The 17,684-nt window shown below is 38.6% G+C and overlaps 1 protein-coding gene across 5 annotated transcripts in view; it reads right to left on the bottom strand.

Moving 5' to 3' along the window:
- Window positions 1–319: 319 nt before the first annotated feature.
- Window positions 320–17,684, bottom strand: part of NDUFAF5 (NADH:ubiquinone oxidoreductase complex assembly factor 5) — a 28,200-nt gene continuing 10,835 nt past the window's right edge. For 2 of the 5 annotated variants that reach the window (XM_002918483.4, XM_034639769.1), the window contains 6 exons: window positions 16,472–16,511; window positions 13,603–13,800; window positions 8,050–8,110; window positions 1,463–1,546; window positions 1,041–1,123; window positions 320–876 (listed from right to left, as the gene is read on the bottom strand). In XM_002918483.4, the coding sequence (XP_002918529.2) occupies window positions 784–876; window positions 1,041–1,123; window positions 1,463–1,546; window positions 8,050–8,110; window positions 13,603–13,800; window positions 16,472–16,511 (559 nt within the window). In that variant the 3' untranslated portion in view covers window positions 320–783. Of the gene's footprint in view, window positions 877–1,040; window positions 1,124–1,462; window positions 1,558–3,897; window positions 3,995–8,049; window positions 8,111–13,602; window positions 13,801–16,471; window positions 16,512–17,684 lie in introns of those variants that run through there. The other 3 variants (XR_004619365.1, XR_004619364.1, XR_004619366.1) reach the window with 3 other exon arrangements.

Here is a 17,684-nt window from a genome sequence, read left to right as displayed (position 1 = left end):
AAATGACAACGGACAGTCAAACAGCCAACAGCACTTCTCATCACTGTGCAGATACTCTCACATAGGATTTTGCCTCTGTAATTCTTTCAAACGTACTCTTCTTACCTAAGGTAGCATGGGTTAGTATAAAACCCTGGGGGTCCTACCAAGATCACGAAGGTAAAAAAGAAGTAAGAAGAATTCAGGTCAGGAAAGAGTCAATAAAGGTCCACACTTTTCTAAAGTACAGAACTACATAATAGCTCTGAAGAGACATATAATCCTATATTGTCTTCACAACAAAGATGACAGTGTGATAAATAATTTTAGCTTTAGTATCTTAGTGATTATAAAAACGGTTTTATTCCAAATGATCCAGAACTCTAGAGAATCTACCAACTTGTCCTTCCTCTCATCTCCATGGCTATCGGCCTCTCACGGCAATAACAAAAGATCGGAAGGAGAAAAAGGTACAAAATGTCAGCGCGAGCAATGCTTTTCCATCAAGTCAGGCATTTATATATAACATATCTGTGGATTTTTCATTGAAGTATCTTCTTGCTTTTGGGCTGAATCTGTAAATAAGACATTCGAATCACCAGGTAAGAGTATCCATAAGAAAACAGAAACCACGCTAAACTGAAAGGGTTACCAAACGTAGATGCAGGGTTAGGTTATTCTAATTACTACAGGTCTGAGAGTACATCGCTTACAGACTGCTTCTTGCTCCAAAATGTAATAATTACAGATGTGAAAATTATCTCTGATGAAAATTCTGGACTACGTTAACACTAAATAAAATATTTATTGTGACTTTTTCTCCTGTGACATAAGCTTGTTTATTTTTCCCAGGTCTCCAAATGACACAGTTGCCGAACCTCTTTCAGCTGGTCTTGCCTGAAAATAACGAAAGATTAAAGATATTAGAAATAGGTAAATATACTCTACATTAAATCCCTTAATGCCATCATATATATATATTTTTAAAAACCCACCCTATGTAAATAAAAAGAAAATAAACATGGACCCACTAAAAAAATGATTTGTCTTAATAATATTACCTGTGAATCATGGTATTTCCACCCTATCATGTAATAGATCTGATATGTGGCAGGTACTGAACCATCCTCATTTCTGTACATTTCTGTAAAGACAAATAATGGTTATGATCTGAAAAAAATGGAAGTAGGAAGAAAAAAATCTGCTCAATAAAAGTTATGTCCTCCAAAGAGAAATGGATATTGGGATACCTGGGAGGACTTTCGAGAATGCCTCACATGAAAAATCAATGCTGAAAAGCTGATAGAACTAGCTAAGGGCTGTTTGGAAAAAGAATATCAAACTACAGGATCTGTGTTCTGAAAGGAAGGACAAGAAATCTGAACGGGAAAGGAGAAAAGTACTGGCAACTTTAAGGGATAAACATGGCAGGGCATGCGTTCCTCAGCGAGGCACGGGTGGAAAGGACGGCCAGCTCGCTTACCTCTGTACACGGCAGCCGCCGCCAACATCGTGTCTCGGTGCAGCAGGGCTTTTCTATTCCAAGCACAGTTACTCTCACCCATACCTAAAAATACACTACAGGCAGTTTTAGATAATACCGCCAATACCTTAGCTGCTCAAAGCCCAAATTTAACCTCTTCATCTCCAACAGTGTACCCATCCCCATTCTCTAATAGATCGTAGCTAGGCTCCTTAGTGACTCTAAGGCAAAAACTACTGAAGTTTCTGGGTATTAAGACCAGAGACGAAGTCAAATTTCAGGAGGCAAGTCCCATAAGCATGCCTCACTTGCCAACAGTGGTCTAAAGCGGGCCAGCTGGACAAAAGCAAGGCAAGTGACCCTCCAGGTGAGTCATCAGGAGTTGGCAAGTACCTTTCCAAGGACGCCACATTTTATGCCCCTTTTAGCTGCTCTTCAGAGGACAGGGCACTGCTACAGTGCCTCGCTCCATCCAAGCCAGAAATGTCTGTCTGATCGTGACACTTGGGAAAGGGCTCTGAGACTCGTTAGACAGTACCAAAACTACAAAGTGTTTTCAGATTTTACAATATCTTACTAATCCCAGATTAGGAAGAAATTATGTGCATTCTTTACAGGGGAACTTTTTTTAATGTTTTAAAATTTAGACTTCTGGGGCACCTGGGTGGCTCAGTTGGTTAAACAGCTGACTCTTGATCTCAGCTCAGGTCTTGATCTCAGGGTTGAGAGTTCAAGCCCCAGACTGGAGCCAAGCCCAACTTGGAGCCTGCACACATACATACATAAAATTTAGATTTTTTTTTTTAGATTTTATTTATTTATTTGTCAGAGAGACAGAGAGGGAGAGCACAAACAGGGGGAACAGCATGCAGAGGGAGAAGCAAACTCCCCGCTGAGCAAGGAGCCTGATGAAGGACTCAATCCCAGGACCCCGGGATCATGACCTGAGTTAAAGGCAGACGCTTAATTGACTAAGCCACCCAGGCGTCCCTGGACTTTTTTTCTTCAAGTTGACAGCTAAAAGCTAGGATTGATATTCTTCTACTGTGCATTAACAATTAGTGCTGTATATTTGATTTTTTTGCACATACTTAAAATTCCTTTGAAAGGCCACATTTTAAACTAGTCCATAAAATCAAAACAAATTTCAAAGATAAACTTTATATTTATTCTCTATATAAAATACCATCAAAAATCAGTTTTTTTATTTTCTACTTTCACAAAAAAAACCCAACAAACTTCCCAATATCAGTTGTTCTTTAGAAGTTTAAAAATAATAATCTTCCAAGTTTTCAATGGCCTTATTAAAAACAATCAACAAATCAGCTGTATAATAAATGAAGCTTTTTTCTTCTCTCCAATCCCAAAAGGTTCCTACTATTCCTTAAAACAATGAATCTCTGACACTAAAAGCAATGTCCAGCATCCTGTGAGTACAACAGCCCCAATTCACGAAGAACTATAGACATACGAACTAGACTGTCATAAAGAAAAAGGTGGATCTTACTCTTTCTGTCATGACGCAGCTACTGACCCCAGACCAACTGCTGTGGGTCTTCCAGGTGGCCAGACCACATGATCTCTGAAAGCTTCTATAGCTACCAATACAGACCCATTACACAATCTAATTTAAAAACATTCTCCTATATTGTGAGTATCAACTGTATCAAGTGACTAGAGGTAAACTGGGAGTTGGACTGAAAGAATCTATTGCTGATGATGGCTGTGGTGCTTTCATTTCTGTTCACCTTCCCAGTGCCTTGACTTATTACACATTATACATAGGCAATACCAGTGGAAAGCAGGTTTAATTTATTTAATGTAAATACTTAATACATGAGGAGGGAGGGGCGGGGGGAATATTTAATACACTAGAAATTCTAAAATGCCTTTTAAATAATTGGTATTAGATACACTAATTAAGATAATTAGGCATAATGTTCTTTCTGATACAGAAATTCAAGAACACTACTGCATAGTAGTCAGTAACTCTGCTGCAAGGGCAGCATCCCCCTGCTTCACAAGAGAAGCAAATCACCATTCCAACCTTCCTTTCTACTCATGGTAGCAGTGTGATGTGGTGCAGAAAGTCTAAATTTTGGGATCATAATCCCAGTTCAATCCTTAAATAATCTAGGGCAATGTCTCTGAACTCTAATTAAACTCAGTTTTATCATCTTCAAAATGGAATGATAGCACTTCATAATGCATCATGGTAGACCTTTACTGAAGACCACCTGGGAAACACACTCAGGAGCTTCTGACCAGCTTTGGGCTTTGGGATAACAGAAAAATCCAGGAAGCAAGTGACTGTTTAAGACTCTCACAGTGTTTTTAAGGTTAAGTTCAGCTGCTTGTACAAAAATCTAATCTATTATGCTTTAGAAGGAACAATACTAAGCATTGTCTTTAAAAAACAAACAAACTGAACTTACCTTAAAACTACTGTGAAAGCCTCCAAAACTTTTCATGCATTCATCAGCTGATACACAACTTGTTTTGTAAAATTAGGTCAACATTCTGGATTTTTTTCTGTGAATTAATAACAACAGCAGCTCAAATGAGAAACACTACAACCATCAAGAAAAATGTGTAACAATATTAAACATCAAAAATCAGTTTGAAGGTAACACCATCTTCCAGTGGGCAAATATACCTGGAAGTAGTCACCCAAGCTCCTCCCCTCTTCCATTCATCCCTGGACCACTCTCCTTCCCATCTCAGCTGCCTCTGACCTTTTAAAGGCAGAATGGCTGAGATTTCAGGATCTGAGTTAGGCTGCTACACTGGACTTAAATCCTGGATCTATCACTTATATCACCTTGGGCAAGTTACTTAATTTCTCTCTGTGCCTCAGTTTTACTCATGTGTAACAAGAGAGATGAACTATGTTAGTTCTAGTCTTACTTTCCTCATACAGTATGCTTTATAACCAATGCTGGAGGATAAGCTTTTTAACACAGTGATCTAACAGTCTCTCCTCTGCGTGAAATACTCCCCCCACAGTACCAGGCTCACCTGAAAAAATCTAGAAGCCTCTGCTGGACTATCCTGCATCATTTCCCATCATCTCTCCATTCGACATATTCCAGCAATACAGAATTACTGTAGAGTTTCTTATAATTAGGAAAGTGAAGGAAGTTGTTTATCCTCTCGCATCTCCATGAATTTACACAGACCATTCCCTTGGCTTGGAAGGCAATACCCCAAACCTGTACCCACCCACTCATTCCTCCAGGCAAATTCATTTTAGCTTAGGCCCTGTCTCTTCTACAAAAGCATCCCTGACTCCCTAAGCAGATTGTTTTTCCCTATACTTTAAAACACAATTATCGCATTTTACAGTTAAATGCCTATGTCTCTCTCTCTATTTCTGTGTCTCTACTAGAGCACAAGCTCCCATAAGCAACTGTGCATTTTCATCACTGGCACAATAGTTGGTACATGGTAGATGTTCAATAAATGGTAAGTGAATGAATATAAAATCAACCATTTAATGTTTGTATCTATTTTGTTAAATATCACTTTTACAAGTTATCTTTACAAAATTCTTCTTAATCCTCCTAAGGATAGGAGACTCAAAGACTAAAATATACGATTTATGTGAAAGGCTTCATAGTAAAAATAAGAGAAGCATTGCCAAAGCCTCTTAAAGGTAAATATTAGGCAACAGGTCCTCAAATAAATGACCAATTTAAAACCCTTGGGGGAAGCGGGGGTTATCAACTGGATAGTGGCATGAGGCAACCTTCTGAGGGGGCTGGAAATGTTCTAGTCCTTGTCTGGTTAGTGATTAAAAATACAAGCAACTATACAGTTAAGATTAGAGCATTTTACTATGCTAACTTCAATGAAAAAATAATGCACACAGATCAAGTAGGCAGTTTTGGACTTCGGATTCAAATCCTAATTCCAGATCCCGTGTGACTGTGACCTAGATACTTCTCAATGTCTCTATTTGCTCATTTGTAAAATTAGGATATCAGAAAATGTCACAAAACTGCACCCCGCACAGAGTAAGTTCTGTATTTTTTCATCAGTGGGTAGTAACCTTTTCCAACTGATGCATCTAATTTCTAGTCTCTTTATTGCTTCTCTCTTGAGATGAATCATGAGCATAGCATTTATTACATATCAGAATAAAAATAAATGCTGCATTTGAGAAATATTTTTATCATTAGAGTCTAATGATACATCATTGGCCTACCACCACCTCTCAAGTCTTTGGATGAAGGGACTCTGTGATTATGTCATGGGAAGGCAAGTGTTTGGGGCAGAGCTGGGGAGAGGATATGTGATTTATCATCAATCCCCTGTCATCTCAAGTACACATGCTATAAGCTGCCAATCCCTATATTAAATTATAACGAACAAAGAGTGACTCAAATAGTTAAGTTTTCAGCTACATATCTTTCTCGTTGTAAAGCCAACAGAAGTGCCATTCTCAGAGGAAGCTGGATGATGGGTAAAATGGACTGTTATAAATGAGCAACCAAAAGTAGAGGCAGGTAAGAGAGTGCCAGAGCAGGAGTCAAGAAGGCAAGAGTTTGGCACCTAATTCTGCCACTAACGGACAAGTGTTCCCTTTGGGCCTAATATTCCTTACTTGCAATAGAGAGATAAAGAAGACTACTGAGAGAAGCAACTGCAACGGCGTTTAAGAAAAACTATAAATCTGTAAACAACTGCAAGCTATTCAGTCTTATAAATCTCTTGCTTAAATCATCTTATCATTTTTCAGGATCCAGATTAAGGTTCCCCTAGTTAAGCACAGTTCTAGTTTCAACGAACACATCTTTAATCACTTCAGCTTCCCTCATTCATCAAAACTGCCTATGCCGTTTGTGTAAGAAAGTCAAAGCTCATAATTTCTGAGGCAAGTTGAAGCGCTCCTTGGAGAAAATCACTTCTCCAGCAGCCCCCTGCATGGCAGATGTGTATGTCTGTGTACCTTACCTCTTTCAGAATTGGGAGGTAAGGGTTTGTATCCTTGTTGCTCCTCAAAGCCTCTTCCAGGCCATTTTCTCTAACTTGTTAAAAACCCTTGCCCTGCTGAGACCCACACTATTTGGCCGTCACCCTCTCCTACTCCTGCTTGCTGTGAGACACAGACATCAGGCTCCCAGTCCCTGTTCTCATTCTTCAGAGGGCTGGCGCCTGGTTCAGGTTCCATCTGTACCCCAAGTCCTACCACCACCCTAGGTGACTTCAGTGTTAATAATAATCACCAGTACCATGGTCTCTAAGATTTTTTAGTCTCCCCACCACTAATGGTTCTCCATTACTCTGCCTCTGCCATCAAAACTTTAATACAACCAGACATGTCCTCCTTTTACACAGTCACTGTATATTAGGTTCCTAACGGCTCAGTATCGGGCCATGTTCTCTTCTTACTTCACGCTCTTGTTCCAGGCAATTGCTTCAAATATCACCAATTCACAAATGACTCATGATATTTTAACCAGGCAATCACCTCCTCTAAAACCCACACACCCAGCCACCTACTTGACATCTCCTCTTAGACATTTCACAAGCACTTCAAACCCAAAATACCCACATATGAACTCAAGAGGTATCCCTGCCCCGTACTTGGTCTTCTACTGTTTTCTCTGTCAATAAAGGGGCACCATATATCTGGCTGTGTGAGCCAGAAACTCAGTAGTTATGTTTGAAATAGCTCTCTCCACTCACCCTCATGTAACCCATCAGTAAGGGCTGTCAAATTTACATCCTAATTATCTCTAGAATCCATTCACTTGTCTCAAATCTCCACTGCCACCACCTTAGTCCAAGCCACCATCATTTCTCAATAAGCTTTACAGCAATGAGTTTCCCTACTAGTTGATCTGCCAATCCATTTTATCCAAAATGCAAATCTGATATCGTGACTTCCCCCCTCTCCCTCCATTAAATGCCTCAAAGGGGTTTTAAGATAAAGACAATCTCAACAGGGACTGTAGGGTCCCCATCTACTCACAAATTTCATTATTTAATTCTCTCCTTTTTATTCCCTGTACTCTAGCCAAAATGCTCTGCTCTCAGTACTTGCCATGTTCTTTCTTGCCACAGAGTCTTTGCACATGCTATTCTCCCTGCCTGTGACTCACTTTCCTCCCCTCTTCACCTAGTTCACTCATTTTTTAGAGTACAATCACCACTTCCTCAGACAAGATTTTGTTGACTCTCTCCGACTAGGACTTATCCCTCTAATAAACCACAATCCTACACTAACTCAACTACCCGCTTTCTTGTGCCTGGACCTGAGCTGCCAACTGTTGATGAAGAAAGTCACTGATGTGCTCTACCAGCCTCAGATGCACCCTTCAAGAAAGACCCACCATCTTTTTAGAGGCAATCATAGCACCATGCACCTCAACTTTGTAGCACTTAACAAAATTCCAATTTAACATTTATTTTTACGGCAGCTGCATGATGTCTGCCTCACCCATTTTATTTTATAAGCTCCAGGAAGACAGTGTTTTCTCCTCACCAATGTACCCTAGTGCTTAGCCCCAGTACCTGCCATTGAGTCTGCTCTCAAAATATGACTCTCAAATGGAGACTAAACATTCTTTAAAGTGCCTTACCTTGTAAATCTTCCATCAATTCAAACATCCCAGGATAGTTAACTTGAATTTCATCAGTATCCTATTTAAAAAGAAAAAGGAGTATTTACTTGACATTCATCATAAAAGACCCAGATTTGAAAACAGGCCACAGAGATTACCCAGACCAATTTCTCATGGTAAACAGGAGTCTTCTTTATAATATTCTTCACAGATGTCAAGAGAAATTTCTAAGAGAAATTCTAAGAGAATTCTAAGAGGAATCTTCCTAAAACTCCATCAACCCAGTTCTAGTTCTCTCCTTGGAAACAACACAGAACAAGTCTATTTTGTATCCGCAAACCATCACCCTCTTCTTCAAATCATCACCCTCTTCTTCAAGTCTCTGAACTCTTCCAGGACACTGTCAGTTTTTAGATGGAAGGGTTAGTCTTCTGGACAAAATTTATAGATTTATAGATCCTTACGCATCCTTACTATGTTACTCTGTACATTGTCCGTATTAGTGTCTTAAAATGTGGCACCCAGGGGCACCTGGGTGGTACAGTGATTAAGCATCTGAATCTTGGTTTCGGCTAAGGTTGTGATCTCAGGGTCATGAGACTGAGCTCCACGTCGGGCTCTGTGCTCAACTCGGAGTCTGCTTGGAATTCTCTCTCCCTCTCCCCTACTCTCTAAAAATCTTAAAAAAAAAAAAAATGTGGCCCTCAGAATCAAGCCAAATAGGGTCATCTCCCAAGATGTTTCCAATTTGCTTCTAAAAATGCAGCCATACTACACTGGCTTACCTGGGAGACAGGCACACCACTGGCACATACAGTTTATTTCTCAAATAGACTTCTGGGCAATTATGCTCCATTCTTTCTGAAGCCTGATATAAGAGTTTACTATTGGTACAGTGGCAGAGACTACTGATGCTCCCCAGATATCCAGGTGTTCCTTGATACTTCCCAGCCCCCAAAAGCCATTTCTTCTGGCCTACCACAGCAAAAGGAAAGGAGAGAACAAGGTAATAAAGAGCTAGTGAGCCTTTCTCAGGCCATCCCTTTTGCTGCAGTAACCTCAGAAGATGCAAGGGCCAGGTGGCACAACTACAGGATGGAGATAAGCTGCCCAACCAGCACAGGGCTGTGATGTGATAAAATTCTGTGTTAAGCACAAAGACGTAGGAGTGTCTATATTAGAAATTAGTCCCCAATACAGGACACATACTTTTTTTTTTCCAAGTTTGGTATCAAAATGCTGCACGTATCTCAAACTTCATCTTCTATGCACTAACTACTTTTGAAGTATCTAAATCTTTTCATGTTTTGTAACTTTATCTAATGTACTCATTATTCCTCCTGATTTTGGACTTTAATGTTGAACAGAATCTTAACTATAAAACCCAAAAAACGCTTATCAAAAACATCCATTCTGGGGGTGCCTGGGTGGCTCAATTGGTTAAGCATCTGCCTTGGGCTCAGGTCATGATCCCAGGGTCCTGCCTATCTCTGCTCTGCAGAGAGTCTGCTTCTCCCTCTGCCCCTCCCCCGCCACACATTTTCTCTCTCTCTTTCACTTTTTCTCAAATAAAATCTTAAAAAAAAATCCATTCTAATTCCCAGAGAAATGAGAAACAAAATGACCACTTTTTTTAACCTTAGAGATACAAAACAAAGTATAAGCAAGAGTTCCCATATTCCTATATTGTTGATGGGGCATATAAATTGATGGTACGTTTGGAAAGTCATCTGACCCTATCTATCAAAATTTCCATGTATAGATTCTTTGACCCAGCAATTTCATTGCTAGTAATTGACCTCAAAGATGTGCCAAGATTATGTGAAAGGAAATTCATTGCAGCACTGTTTGAAATAGCAACAAAACAACAATGAAAAACCAAAAAACGAGCTGTAAATAATCTAAATGCCCATTAACAGAGAACTGGTTAGATACAGTGTATCTATTTAATGAAATACTATACAGCTGTTAGAAAACGTGGTAGATGCATGTAGGAGAAGATCTCCAAGATATGCTATTAACTAGGGCACCTGGGTGGCTCAGTCCATTAAGTGTCTGCCTTCAACTCAGGTCATAATCCCAGGGTCCTGGGATTGAGCCCAGCATCCGGCACCCTGCTCAGCATGGAGTCTGCTTCTCCCTCTCCCTCTGCTCCTCTCTGTCAAATAAATAAATAAAATCTTAAAAAAAAAGAAAAAAAAAAAAAAGACACGCTATTAACTAAAAAACCCCAAAGAGTGCCTATAGAAAAAAAAAAAAAAAGCAAGAGTGCATACATTGTTGCGTATGTAGGTCTAAATGACAGTTTTATAGTGGTCTATGATGATGAATTATTCTGAAAGGATATACACAAAATAATAGTCATCTTTGGGGAGAGGGACCAGGTATCAGAAGTCAGGAGGAGGAGACCTTTTCACTTTAGACCTGCTCTGTTTATCTCAGTCTATCCATGTATTTTTTAAAATTTCCTTTTTCTTGTTAACATATGCATGACCATGTTGTATGGGCACTTTTTAATAAGCCATCTCTGGGTAGTCAATTTCTTCTCTATATTTTTCTACCTTAGGAAACTGTTTTTTAAAAGAGATCATAAGATTAAAAACAAAATTCCTTCTAGCCTAATTAGGACCTAGCCATTAAGCAATATCCTTCGAAAACAATCTTTCAATGAAACTAAAAGCACTATCTCCATCTCAATCAAAAGAATACCACAAAAGCTTTGTCAAAGTCCTTATTCAAATTAAGATGGACCATATCGGCAGTATTCTCCTAATACATTAGTCTGGTAACTCTATTCTAAAAGGAAATGATCCTCATTCAGAATGCCCACTAACTCTGAAAATAATTCACAATGAAAGTCATATAAATGAAAACAGGCAAATCTTGAATTCACTTTAAAAATAAAAATCCACTGCAGTATAAAAATGATATACCTAATGTTGTATGCAACATAAACCTGTGTAACTGATTTTATGAGCTTTTTGGGATGAGATTTTTAGAAAATTAATTATGATACAATGTTAACACAGCACGTTAAGAGACAGCGTTATGTCTCAAGGAACAAATCTGTATATAATTATTATTAAATCAGCAACTCTCTTAATTTTTATAAGCCACCAAGAAGATTTCACACCAATATTTTTGTATTATCTTAATGTCGGAGTTATTCAGCTCATTTTTTAGAGAAGAATATAGAAGATATTTCCAATAGATTTCCCAGCTAACAGAAATGTAGGATTTTAAGTGCTATGTTGGGTTAAACATTTTTAGTAGAAATTTTTTTTTAAAGACAGATTTATTTATTTATTTATTGAGTATGTGCATGCTAGCAGGGGGAGGGGGAGAGAGTATCTCAATCAGACTCTGTGCTGAGAACAGAGCCCAATATGGGACTTGATCTCATGACTCTGAGACCCTGACCTGAGCCGAAATCAAGAGTCGAACACTTAACCGACTGAGCCACCCAGGGCTCCAGTAGAAATCTTTTTAAAACGCACAGTCCACTTTACAACCATAGAAAACCACAAGAAGGCACACTTTTGGGGGTCCACTAAGACAAAACTATTCTTATAATAACACTAAGATGCTATTTGGCTTTTTCACCTCTCAGGCTCTCATGAGTACAATGGATTTTTCATAAGTTATGTGACATGTGATATTCTAATAGACAGTCTTATGACTGCAGAAGGCGGCATGAGAACTTAGCNGATCCCATAACGCCAGGATCACACCCTGAGCCGAAGGCAGACGCTTAACCGCTGTGCCACCCAGGTGCCCCAACACTTTTATTATATCATATGTTAAAGAAGTTTGCAAAAATGTAAAGCAATGACATTCTTCTAATTTGTTCTTTTAGAAAAGTTTCTTTCTTCCCCCACAAAAAATAGGTTATTTATGTTAACACATAATAGGTACACTATTGTTAGTTTCCAAATGTATTAATAAATACTAAAATTCAGTTTCAATTTCTAACTTGATTAATATTGGTAGATATAACCCACATAACAGAAGCTCTCTAAGGTCCTCAATAATTTTAAGTGTGCAGCAGGTCCTAAAAACAAAATTTTGAGAACTGCTGCTCACAGGAGGGGGATTAAAGGCAAATGACAAACTGTCACTTCTTCTGTACCATTTATAATGTTTACAACCAAAATGTATTTGTGTTATTACTTATATAATTAAAAAATGTTGAAAAATATACACTGATCCCTCTTGTACAACTGCCTGTGTTTGCCAGTGTTTGCTTTAATTACAAAGCAGAACCCTCACATGAGGCAGAGCTTTCCCATTTCTAGCTGCCAACAGCTGACTGTTGTTCTGCTGACTCAGGCCATTAGCAGTTTATAAAAGACACAGCTGTGAAGTCTCGAGCGTTGCTGTCAGTTCCTTGCCTACTGTCTCTTCCCTTCTTGAGGCCCCTTTCCAACTTCAGAGACCCTCGTGGTCTATGAACCATGCTTTCTACCAAAACAAGGAAGGACAGGACAATCTTTTTTTGGTTGGTTGATTTTATGATATATTTACATTAAATCTCCTTAAATGGTTATTTCAATCTTAAGCCTATCATCAATGAGAAGCTTTCTTCATCAGGGAATTCCTGTTTCCTCTGGGATAGAGATGTGTTTAAACCTGAGAGGTTTGGAAAATCATAGCAAGTTTACTCAACTGACTTCTGAAGGCAATAATAAAATCCTTTAGAATGACTGCACTAATGAAAGGAGCTGGAAGGGGGCAACCACTGTCTCTCCAGATGACCCCCTGTTGGAAGCCTTGGATAGAAAAGTACTAAGAGTACGAGGAGGGGGAGAGAGGAAGGCAGGAGCAAATAGTTATTCAGCATCTTCCATTGTACAGGCACTTCACAACCTTTATATTAATACTAATAGCCACCTGAAGTGAGAAACATTTGAATTTCTTTTAAAAAAATGAATGCTCAGAGACGTGAAATAAATCTCCCAAATTCCGCTAGCCAGTAAAGGGGCAAGATAAGGAACCAAATTATATCTGTCAGACACCTATGCCCCGTACCATCGCTGTACTGTGCTAACTCCCATGTTTCTTCTGACAGCCTACAGGTCCTCTTTCCAGATCTCTCCAGCCATAATGGAGTATAGCCCCCTTTCCTACATTTTCTACCCTGGACCATAAATGCACATACCTTCCTTTCTGCCTCATACAGCACTATTTCAGTTGAGGGCTGGTTGGCAGAGGTAGTGCTGTAAATGCTCCTGTACATCCCCTTTCCCCATCATCTGAAATGCTCTCATATTACATGTAACTCTGGTTTTAAAGATTCTAATGGAGTAGTAAGTCTTGGAAGACAGTCTCCTTGTTTACTGAGGTTTGGGTTTTTTGTGCTACATATTCATGTAACAAATACTAAAAATTTCACGTTCCTACCTTTATCAATCAAGATGTGTTTATACAAACTAAATTTAAAAAGAGAAAAAGTGCAAAAACCTTTCCACAATACCATCAATACCTACAGATTTCTACTTTAAAATGAGAAGTTTTTCCTGAACTGTGTGATCAATGGGTTAATGAGAATTAATCAACTCTCTTGACAGTTACCACAGTCAGTGTATTAAAGCCAGCTCTCCCAAGCAGATGTCCTAAGTCATTGACTGCAGTGAAAGGAGAAACGTGTGGAGAAAATCCTCCTTCCCTTTCTGTTTCTGCTAACTGTAACGAACACCGAAGTTCATAGAGTGTGTCACCTCCAAACATTGCGCCAATAAATACTCCATCTGGTTTTAAAACATAGTGAATCTGTAATAAATACAAGACAACAAAATTAGTTAAAATTTTCTATTAAAAAAAGTTAGAAGGATAAAAACAATTAAAAGAATGAACATATGCTAAATCAGTATTTTATGATTACTGTTCTTATCATGTCAAATAATCGGAAAATAAATAACACCTAAGGCAACCAAATGTCACAAAGGAACTGTGGTATAATATTATAAAGATAGACAATAATTCATTGATAGTATTAATACCTATAAAATATGTTATATGTTTTCAACTTTTCTAATAATAGACATAAATTGCTTTCATAATGAGAAAAATACTGAAAGAAAAAAAATTTAAGTGTGGTAGACTGCAAAAATCACAAACCTCTACTGTGCCCTTTAAATGTCACTCCCAACAAAAAATGAAGTCTACTTCCCCTCTCCCTCTATTTGGGACAGCCTTGTGACTTGCTGCGGCCAAAAGAAGGCAGTGCAAGGTGACAGTGTGCCAGCGTCACACCAAAGTTTGAAATGGCCTTACGTGAGTGATTCTTTGTGCTGCCACCATGCTGTGAACTAGCCTGAGCCAGCCTGGTGAGGATGAGAGATATGAGGAGCAGAGATCACTCAGACATTCCAGCTAAGGCCATTCTTGAGAGGCCAGCTTCAAGATAATCTAGCAGCAGATCAGAGACACTGGCTTGGTGAGCCAAGCCAGACCCAGAAGACTTTCCTGACAAAGGCCAACCCAAATTCCCACCCAATCCACAAAATCCTGAGCTAAGTAAACTGTTGTTTTAAACCATTAAGTTGGGGTAGCTTTTTAGCAGAAAAAGCTAATTTATACAGAACTTATTATGATTCACAACATTAACCCAGTCAAACATTAGTTTCCTTTAAGGAGAAGTAACTATTTTCCAACTTTAAAACAAAACCAATTTTTAATTGATAACTCAAGCAAAATAGTGGCTGGAATGGCTTCCAGAATCACAAATGTTTACTCACGGACTCTCTCGGAACTACCACCTGTAACTAGATTTGATGGACTATTCTCAACAATGAGGAACGTTACAGGAAAAGGTAGATTCTGAAGTAAAGCCAAATCATAGTAGGCTCTCTCATCGAAGTATCCATCTTACATTTATATTTAATAAATTATGAAGCAATTACAAAACAGTATATAAGCAAACCAACTCGTACAGTCTTTGCTTTCTTCCCTTCTGCCCCTTTGGTGTTGCTTCCTTCCATTGTCACCAAACCGTAATATAGCAGGGACCTAAGAAGTCTGATCCTCAGCTCTCTGCAGCTTCTTTCTGCCTCAGAGGGGCTTATCAATTCCCATGGATTTCACAAGGATGATTTCCAATCACTACTATCTTTAGCCTGGACCTCTTCCCAGAACTCTAAACACATTTTCATCTGCCTGTGCCATGGACATTTGTCTCTTGGCAAACCCACCCTTCCAACACAACCAACACACACACAACATTTATTCTCAAACCCACTCCACTCTCCAATTGCCATATTTCTGTCAATTACCATTTTTCATTCCCTTTAGCTGATCATTACCATTCTTCCCCCTGCTTTTACTAATTATTCTCCCAGGCATCCAGACTCAAAACTTTAAGGTGAGCTTGGACTCCTCCCTGTCTTTGCTCTTCAGATCTAACCAGCCACCAAACTGTTGATTCTTCCTCTACAGAGTTCCAAATACTCTCTCTTCCCGTTAACTCCTGCCACTGCCACCTAGCTTTAGTTTCTCTCATGCCTGGACCATGGAAACAGTCTCTTTAATTGAACCAAAACTTCTGGCATCAGTTTTCCAAGTAGCAAAATGAAGACATCTTACAGAGTTATTTATTTAATGCACATATAAAACAGGGCACAGTGATAGGCAAACAGTATGTGCTTAAGATATGGTAGTTATCCTGCCAGCCTTCTAATCATGTCACTTTCCTCTTCAAATTTTCCAGCTGAATTACATAAAGAATGTACTCTAAATTCCTTAATCTGTTACCCAAGTCTTCCTAAATCTGGTCCCAATATACCTTATCTTCCAGTACTATACTAATCACCAAACAGGCTCCCTCTCCATCCCTTCATGCTTCTGAGGCTCTGATACCTCCCACCTATCCTGTGATTCTGCTTTCCCACCCCAAATCTGACCTATTCTCTAAGGCCCTGCTCAAGTAATTCCCTGTTCTTGAAGTTTTCCTAGGCTACTCCAAACCACAGTGATCTCCTTCCCTCTTCTGAACACAATGCTTTTTACCTACTCTTCACCAGTTCACTGATAAATGCTACCCAACAAACAATCCTCACACTCTAATTATAAGGCACAAGGAAGATACAAATATGAACAAAGAGGTTCCTGCCCACATAAAATTTATAAGCAATTGAGGGACCCACACAGAAAATGTCTTTTACCAATGTGATGTCATATCATTTTGTCCAAGTTTTTTGTATAACTTTTCATGAATATTTAAAACATCTGCATAATTAGATTTCTTGAATCCTAGGCAAGGGAGTCACTCAATGTACTTAATATGCCAAAGGGTACCAAGTGTATCTTGCCCATAGAAGATAATAAATACTTGATTTGCATATAAAATGGAAAATATCTGGAAGATTCTGGTAAAAACAGAAATATTTAGAAGTTTCTAATAATAAAATAATACAGGCTACTAGAGTCAACTTAAGTTTCTTACCTGTTCAAGCGCTCTAGGAAGGTCATTCACCCAGTGTAAACTAGAATATTAATAACACATTGGTTTTAGCTTAATTCATATAATTAATTAGTATAATTATCACTCATATAAAGAAAAGTCACCAAAAAGGTATAATTTTGAAGTCTGAAATTGCATATCAAAATTCACTGATTGTTTTTATACATGATTTAAAGCAAAAAATATTCCTAGGGGAAAACCTGCCTTCTGTCACAGTAGAAAATGTTATAGTACTATAAATACTATATAGTATTTAGAACTTAATTTAGGAAATCTCTTGCATTTTCTTTTGCCTCTACTCACCGCCCCCTAGTGCGTGGTGATATGTGATGGCAAGAATCATAGTCTCTGTAGAGTACGGTGGTCATACTTTCTTGATAGAGGTGGCATTCTGCTATGCTGACTTCCAAGATAGCACTGAATACCCATTTCAAACCATACTATGTTAAGCTCACATTTATCTTTCATAATGCTTTGTAACAATTATTAGATACTTTAAAAATTAAGAAGGTCATATCACAAGCTCTATCATAGTTATGGGGAAACTGAAAGCAACAGAATTAGGTACTTGCAAACAGCAAGCAGAAGAGCTAAAACTCACATTCTAACTTCTCGCCCAGGGCTTTTTCCCTTAGACCAACATTCTCTGTAATGTTTTTCGTTTCATGATAGAATGTGAATACTTTTCTAAATTTGCTCAGTATACCTTAAAACGCATGGAAGAAATTACAAACTCACTGAAGAAAACAGCTAGAGTGCAACTCTCCAAGTTTGTCTGGGAATGAGGAGTTCCTGGTATACAGGACTTTCAGTGCTAACACCGGCAAACTCTTGAATGAACCACAGTGACTTGTGGCCCTAAAAACAGCTATCAAAAGGGCTGTGCTGACATGAAGAGCATGTTGAACCTTTGAAAGAAAATCTGACTATAAAACAAGGTGGGGAAATAAAGTTACACGCAGACTATTTTATTTTTCCCTATTAGATGCTGAGTTCTTGAGGATGGGATCCCTGTCTGGATTCATTTTTGTATTTCCCCAAAGCAACTAGCTCAGAGCCTTGTATATTATAATCTATTCAATAAATATTTATATGTTTGTGTGATCAATGTGGAGGGACACGGTAGGAAGCACAAATGGCAAAATATAACCTTAAAGACTATATTTCTGTGTGGAAGAAAAACTGAAGTTGAAGG

Source organism: Ailuropoda melanoleuca, chromosome 13, assembly GCF_002007445.2.
Source record: "Ailuropoda melanoleuca isolate Jingjing chromosome 13, ASM200744v2, whole genome shotgun sequence".
In the NCBI taxonomy this organism is placed as follows: Eukaryota; Metazoa; Chordata; class Mammalia; order Carnivora; family Ursidae; genus Ailuropoda; species Ailuropoda melanoleuca.
Note: the sequence above shows the minus strand (reverse complement) of the source record. Positions and strands in the feature narration are given on the sequence as shown.